At 31.8% G+C, this 8139-nt stretch overlaps 1 protein-coding gene across 2 annotated transcripts in view; it reads left to right on the top strand.

Moving 5' to 3' along the window:
* Positions 1 to 6166, top strand: part of LOC125650515 (uncharacterized) — a 37738-nt gene extending 31572 nt beyond the window's left edge. The window contains exons 20-22 of one of the 2 annotated variants that reach the window (XR_008802866.1): positions 3006 to 3093; positions 3565 to 5573; positions 5896 to 6166. Coding sequence is in view for 1 of the 2 variants with exons in the window: in XM_056164766.1 (XP_056020741.1) it covers positions 3006 to 3093; positions 3565 to 3603 (127 nt within the window). In the remaining variant the exon portion in view is untranslated. Of the gene's footprint in view, positions 1 to 3005; positions 3094 to 3564 lie in introns of both variants that reach the window. The other variant, XM_056164766.1, reaches the window with a different exon arrangement.
* Positions 6167 to 8139: the final 1973 nt, after the last annotated feature.

Genomic DNA, 8139 nt, shown 5'->3' with positions numbered 1-8139 from the left:
ATTCTTTAAGCAAACAATGCATTATTGTGACATCTTCACTAGCCAAGGGTGACGATCCAGAGAAACATCGTGGATCGTCACCCTTGGCTAGCGAAGATGTATTGATGGACATTTATTTTGTGATGCAGGATAGAGGTTTTCTCCTGTATGTAACATTATAATTGTTTCGTTTGTATGTGGTTTAATTTCTGAAGTGAGAATATTCACTGAAAGCCAGCAACAAATGTATTACCAAATTAGACCTGAACTTTGGTCATAAGTCAAAGAGCAAGAGTCATACATCTTGCCAACCCCCATCTTGATACAGGACTTTGGTTTTTAATGTGTTATTCAAAATATCCATGACTCCAACTTCTATTACTCAACATATACCCGTGTATCAGGTACTTCCTAATTTAAAGTGTTACATTTAACTCGACATGACCTCTATCTAGGTCAGGAAGGCATGTTGAACCCATAGCCTGTCTAGGATAGAAAGGCATGTTGAACCCATGGCCTCTGTCTAGGATAGAAAGGCATGTTGAACCTATGACCTCTGTCTAGGATAGAAAGGCATGTTGAACCCATGACCTCTGTCTAGACATGTGAAAGTCATTATGACCTCCCACTCAAAGCAAATGTGTAAATCATGGAAACTGGCTATTTAAAAATTTCAGGATTACATTTTCGAAAGATGTTTTGGGGAGTTGAACTTGGTTCAACATTCTAAATTATTGGGCACAGCGCACATGGATATATTGCAAGGGACTTTTATGTGAGCCACATCACACCATCACCTTTCTTTGGTACATAACAGACATAATAGAAAAAGTCCACTAATACACATAATCCTATATAGAAAACTCAATTCCAATACACAAACATTTGTTTCATTAAATGTAAACAGCGTTACATGGATATTTAGGTCACCTGAGTCACTCAGGTGACCTATTGCTATTGGTCTGTGTACGTCATTGTCATCCCTTGTGCATTAACCATTGAACATTTTTAACTTCTTCTTATATCTACCAATCCAGTTCTTTTCAAATTTGGTATGAAGCATCTTTTGGACAAGGGGAACATATATTGTAAATTTCAGGATTCCTGCGTTCCCGGGACCTTAGGGGCGGTACCAAAATTGCCAAAAATTGACAAATTTTCAAAAGCCATAGTCATGTAGAGCAGGAGGGCCTCTACCAGAATTGTAAATTTCATGATACCTTGGGTAGATGTTCTGACTCCAGTGTGGGACCAAACTTGGTATATAGTGTTTATGTGTAAAACATTTAATTATAAACATCTTTAATTTTATTATGCCCCCTTTCAAAGAAGAGGGGCATATTGGTTTGCACCTGTCGGTCGGTCAGTAGACCACATGTTGTCCGCTCAATATCTTGAGAACCATTCACTTGATCGTAATGATATTGCATATGTGGGTTGGTTATGAAAAGAAGAGGACCCCTATTATTTTTCAGGTCAAAAGGTTAAAGGTCAAGGGTCAATCTACTCTGGATATAGGAATATACTGTCTGTTCAATATATTGAGAACCCTTTGCTTGATAGACATCAAACTTGGTACACTGGTACATCATCAGGAGAAGATTACACCTATTGATTTTGAGGTCACATAGTCAAAGGTCAAACTAGACATAGAAATATACTGTCCGCTCAATATCTTGAGAACCCTTTGCTTGACAGACATCAAACTTAGTACACTGGTACATCTTCAGGAGAAGATGACTCCTTTTGATTTTGAGGTCACATGGTCAAAGGTCAAGGGTCAAATGGACATAGGAATATACTGTCCGTTCAATATCATGAGAACCCTTTGCTTGACAGACATCAAACTTGGTACACTGGTGCATCTTTAGGAGTTGATGACCCCTATTGATTTTTAGGTCACATAGTCAATCCATTCTTGACATAGAAAGATATTGTCTGCTCAATATTTTGAATTGATGATACTACTCTCAATTAAATGATGTGTGTGTATAATCCTTTTCAATTTTGCACCATGGGGGGCATATTGTGTTTTACAAACATCTCTTGTTGATACTAAATTGAAACTAAATGGATATCTAGAAGGAGCCGGTAGCCCTTTACCAAAATTGTAAATTTCATGATCCCAGGGGTAGTGGATTTGGTACTAGGGTGGGGCTAAAATGGTCATAGAGATTAAATGTCTTTATCATATGAAATACTTATTTAATTTTGCTGATACTGTATAAAAACTAAATGCATATTTAAAGGGATATAACAAATTGTGAATTTCGCAACCCCAAGGTTCTGAATCTAGGATGGGTCCAAATATTTAAATAGTCATATAGTGTTAATATAAAATATATTATTATCAATATATAACATATATTATGTGAAAGTCTTTCATACATGGGCTTTATCAATAAATTGTTGTTATGTATGGAAAATTAAAAAAATTTCTTACTTTTGACGAAAACTTGATATCAAAATTTTTTATCATGTGACCTTGGGGGTTTGTCCTATTTTTGAAAAACTTTAAGCTAGGCCATAACTTTTTAATGGTTGGTGATAGGGCATAATTTTATGACCTTGACCTTGGGGTTTGACCTACTTATGAAAAACTTTAACCCAAGCCATCACTATTGAATGGTTAGTGATAGGATTTCATATGTGTATTCCTCATCATAGTCTTTCTTTTGGTACTTAAGTTTTTGACCTTGAGTTTGACCTACTTTTGAAAAACTATAACCAAAGTCATAATTTTTGAATGGTTAGTGATAGAACTTTCGTGTTTCACGTGTGTATTTCTTGTGACAAGATTTTTCATTTGATAACAGAATTACTTTGCAGACATACAGAGGCATCAGTGTTTCACAAACTCATCTTGTCTTTAAATGTTTAAAAAGTTACAGGAATATGTTCTGTCTTTTGATCTACGAAAGTAAAGTTTTGTTTCCTTCAGTGTTATAGGAGAATGAACAGAAATTGAAAAGTTTATTGTAAGCTCAAAAGAAACTGGAATATATGAACATTCATTTATCTTCCAGAATACAACAGGAGGAATTACGTCTGAAACAAATCAGGGAAAAGAAACTACAGCAACCCAACACCAGAGTCCGTCGGCGAGGCGGATTGGTTAGTAACGAATTTAATGTTAATTAAATACATGTATTGTTATCAATTATATTTCACTTATATATTCATTTCTGTGACTTTACCTAATGGAATTTATCTATTCAAGATGTACAAAGTTATTCTCTATAAGCTTGTTTTTGCAACAAGACAATTTTTAGAATTTATGCAAAAATAAATTCCCAAATAAAACCTTATTGACAGTAATATGTAGATGATTATATATATATAAATTTTACTTTATGTTTGTGTGCCAGAAATAAGACCAACACTCCTTCCCCTGCCAATGGTTTCTATGGTTAACCACTATCCATTCAATTTGATTATGTTGGGGGTTTTAAAATTGTCTGTTGGAAATGTCACAATTTAGGGTTTACATTTGTTATTCACAAATGAATCAAGTAGTCAGTAATAAAAGTTTGATTACATTATAAATATGGTGGTTTTTTTTATAATTTCTGATTTACATTACAGAAAGACAAATTGGCCAGTAAAGGAATGCTTGGACAGTGATAGTATTAAATGATCCAAAAAAGTTGATCCAAAGATCAAAGGCAATTAGGTTCCCGGTATGAGACCATTCTACAGCAAAGCATATTAAACATGGATGGCAAGTTTACTTCAGAGTATATGCTGCCATGAATATATTAAAGTAATGTGATCTGAGCTTGGATGTCAGCATTTATTAGATAGAATTAAATTTAGCCTTTGCATTTTATTAAAGAATTTTATACATACAATCATTTTCAATTTTTTTTCTGTTTCTGTGATTTCAGAATTTTTTGCATTTACAGATTTTACTTATACACTGAGTGTAGTGATTTTCTCCTCCATTCATTTTTTTATGTGGATTGTTATTAAAGACACTTAGTGTTCACTTTTATTCTTACATTAATTTCTTCACATTTCTTTTTACATGTGGAGAAACCCAGTCATTCCATTATCTGAGTTATGTTCCATTATAATCTTGAAAACAAAAAACATTCCGATTGTTGCCTTTTAATTAAAATGGATGTGGTTCATTTTTAGATATCACAGTATTCATGCAGTCTGTAGGCAGTATACCTGTACTTCTTTTTTTTCTCTGGTTTAGAGGGCTAGTTAATGTTGTAGTTTCAAGTTAAATAAAATTACATCGACATGTACACTTTGTGAGGTGATATGATAATAGAGATTGATTTTCATTCTCCTTTTGGTTGCAGATTTAAATTATGTTACTCCTAGGTTGCTCATTACAGTCAGCTACACTTAAAACTGTGTGTATGTTGATCATGAATGGTAAAATTTTGTCAATTCTAAAAATATAACACTGTAAAGTGATCTTGAAATATCCCAAAACATAGTTGTACGAAAGAATCTGTTACTTCCATTCATCAAATTTTTATAGGAGATTTGATTTTATGGTTGAGCATTTATTCTTTGTAATTCAGTTTCTCTTAAACAATTAGATGATTTTACATGGATACAGAATCCAGTGGAGACTGTCAATCTTTTTACATGCTCTGATTTGATATTCTTAGAGTGTCATTGTGCAAGTATTACTACTTGTCCAGATTTCATGTTTACTTCTGCCCAAGCATGGCATTCAGCTTTTTTGATCAGTGGTTCATACAGAGTCACATTCATCCTGATGCACTACAAATGTAGTGAATGGTATTACATGTTTTAATAAGATAACAGTATATCTGGGCAGACAGTAAAGTATTATACATGTATATAGCATGTAGTGGATAGTTCTTCATGTTTTCATTAAATTTGAATTTTTAGTTTTAACAGTAAGTAGCACTAGGTTGGGCTCTGTTGATATTGGTCAAATTGATCCACATGCAATTACCTATGCAATTTTAGCCTCAAGAGAATGAAAATCGATTTTCTTGATTTTCAATTCTTACATGTAGATACTCTGAAATGGTACACACACACACAAGGAAAACAATGCATTATTCGGTAATGAAATCTAAATGTTGAATTGTTGCCAAGATAAAGATGGCAATTTATTTATTTTTTTTATCTTTATTTCATTTATGAGTAATATATGTGAATCAAAGATTAAACAGGATTTTTATATTGTAAAATGTTGGTTGTTGCAATAAATTGCAGTTTAAATTTTACATTTCTTCTAATATTTATAGCATAGCATAGAACAGATTATATGTCCGATTTTTGGCATATAAGGGCATACAAGACATAAATGAAGGTTTAAACAATGGTGATAAAACTGAAAAATCTATAAATAAACCAAACTTTATAAAGGATGTGTTATGTATGAAAAATTTACATTTTTTCTTACTTATGAGAAAAACTTTTGAGCAATTATACATTATGTTACTGAGAAAATGCATTTATCACTTGTTAGCCAAATGAATTTGTTATTAGAAAGATCTGAAAAATATTACAGTTGCTGTGTATTGATTCAAGAAAGTGGTTTTTTTTCTAAGGTTCTCATGTATGCAAGACAATGATAGTGAAGTATGACCTTTAAGGTAGTACTCTACATCGTCATAATGGCTGACTTCCTTTAAAAACATGGATGACAAAATCGATATCAGCAATATTTGACTTTTCCTTTTCTATTTAAATACCTAGCCGAGTAGCTCAGTAGGTTAGAATACTGACTGCTGAACTGTAGGTCGCAGGTTCGAGTCCAGCAGGGGTTTTAAATTTTTTTCAGATTACCTTCTACTAAAACTGTATTTTTTGACAAAATAAAGTAAATTTGAAAATTTTCAAATTCAAAATATTTTTGTACATATCCTACACTTTTCATCTACATCAAATTTCTCTGGTGTAGCATACCTCCTTAAGTGCATTTACCCATGGAATTTTTTTTCTAGTTACCTGCTCTGTAATACAATGAAAGAATACTGCATCTGAAATTCAATTCCCTTTTTTACTTTTGATGTATTTATTGATCTATATGTACCCAGAACAAAGCTTTACTATGTCTCTTTTTAAATAAGAGTATTGTATGGAGATTGGAAATACATGTAGCATTTGGTTGTGAGAGTATAATTTTGTGATGTTTGTATTTTTTTCATGGATTTATATTTATATGAATAAAATTCATCAAAATATGCATTTAATTATCTTATTTAAAGGTACTTTACTTTGGGTTGTGTTTGATAAGGATTAGTATTAATTATGATAGTCAACATACAGTTTGAAAGAGAAAAAAACCACAAGTTACTGTTACAATAAACTTGTACCAAAAGATTTTGTCATGCTAAAAGTCATCATCGCAAACCATAGGTTATTGTTTCATTCCATTCCACATTGTGGTTTGCGACAATGGCAAAAAATCATCCGCAAAGTTTTTTGGGGTTTTTTTTTTTAAAATGTCAGTAAAGAAAAGATTGAGGGAATCCTGAACATATGGTGAGGTGCTTGAAAACCACTGAATCAGAAAGCTAAAACAACAGTCAGATAGTGCAAATTTAGATATGGATATGAGCTTAAACATAACTAATCCATTTTTGACATGGATTGTTGTGATTCAAGAAAACAAAAGCATTCATATGAAATTTAAATACTTTTTTTTTCATTTGCTCTTGATATTTGGAGTCGGACTTTAAAATATATCAAAATTTATTGTTCATATGATATTGACACTCTAGTTTTTTCCTGTTAAAATTGACACCCCAAAAATTTCACACAGGTGGAAATTTGAAATGAAGCCTAATCCAGTTAAACAGCTACTGAGAATATAATTTTCAGTCCAGCAGTTCATTTGGTAGAACGCTTGCCAGTTAATTTGAGGTTTCGGGTTTGAATCCCAGGCTGGCCAATAGTTTTCTGATCACAGATACAACAGAACAAGCTAATGGATACTACTGTTATTAAATATACATGTATTATGAGAGAGATTCTGGAGGGCCCGGGCCCCCACTGCACACTTATCTTTTTAGCTCACCCACGGGCTCGTCGCGAATTGACCCTCTCTATTCTATGTGTAAATATAGAATAGACAATGTCAAATTTTAACAAGATAAAAATTTCGTGACGAGCCCCTGTAGCTCACCTTAAGCTGAAAGCTGAATAATTGATGCATGCATTCATTCTGTATACAAAATCGTTGGAAATAATTAAAGATAACTTCAAATGAATTAAAGAGATCTTGAATTAAATCATTTATACTGAGCTCTAAATAAAATTCTGCAAACAATGATTCTACCACTGTAATGCATTCATCGATTGAATTGATATAGTATTACCCTATCTCTTGTAGTGTCATAGTACTGGGTACATCTACAATATATATAATACATGTAACCAGTCTCTGTAATATTATAAGGAATACTTGATATCTGATATATTTACATCTACAATATATAAAATAAATACATGTGACAAGTCCCTGTAATATTATAAGGAATACTTGATATCTGATATATTTACATCTACAATATATATAATAAATACATGTGACAAGTCCCTGTAATATTATAAGGAATACTTGATATCTGATATATTTACATCTACAATATATATAATAAATACATGTAACAAGTCCCTGTAATATTATAAGGAATACTTGATATCTGATATATTTACATCTACAATATATAAAATAAATACATGTAACAAGTCCCTGTAATATTATAAGGAATACTTGATATCTGATATATTTACATCTACAATATATAAAATAAATACATGTAACAAGTCCCTGTAATATTATAAGGAATACTTGATATCTGATATATTTACATCTACAATATATATAATAAATACATGTGACAAGTCCCTGTAATATTATAAGGAATACTTGATATCTGATATATTTACATCTACAATATATAAAATAAATACATGTGACAAGTCCCTGTAATATTATAAGGAATACTTGATATAGATATATTAATTATATTCAAAAACGATTTTTATGGCTTATGAAATATTTTGAATGTTTTCTTGAGCAATAGTGTATGTGTGACATCACACTGCTAAATAACAATCACAGAGATGTCATGATTTCCACACTTAAACAATAATTATTATAATTAATGCTGACATATCACAATGCCAATCCTATCCAAAGCTGCCAAATAT

This window comes from Ostrea edulis, chromosome 5 (genome assembly GCF_947568905.1).
Source record: "Ostrea edulis chromosome 5, xbOstEdul1.1, whole genome shotgun sequence".
Taxonomy (NCBI): domain Eukaryota; kingdom Metazoa; phylum Mollusca; class Bivalvia; order Ostreida; family Ostreidae; genus Ostrea; species Ostrea edulis.
Note: the sequence above shows the minus strand (reverse complement) of the source record. Positions and strands in the feature narration are given on the sequence as shown.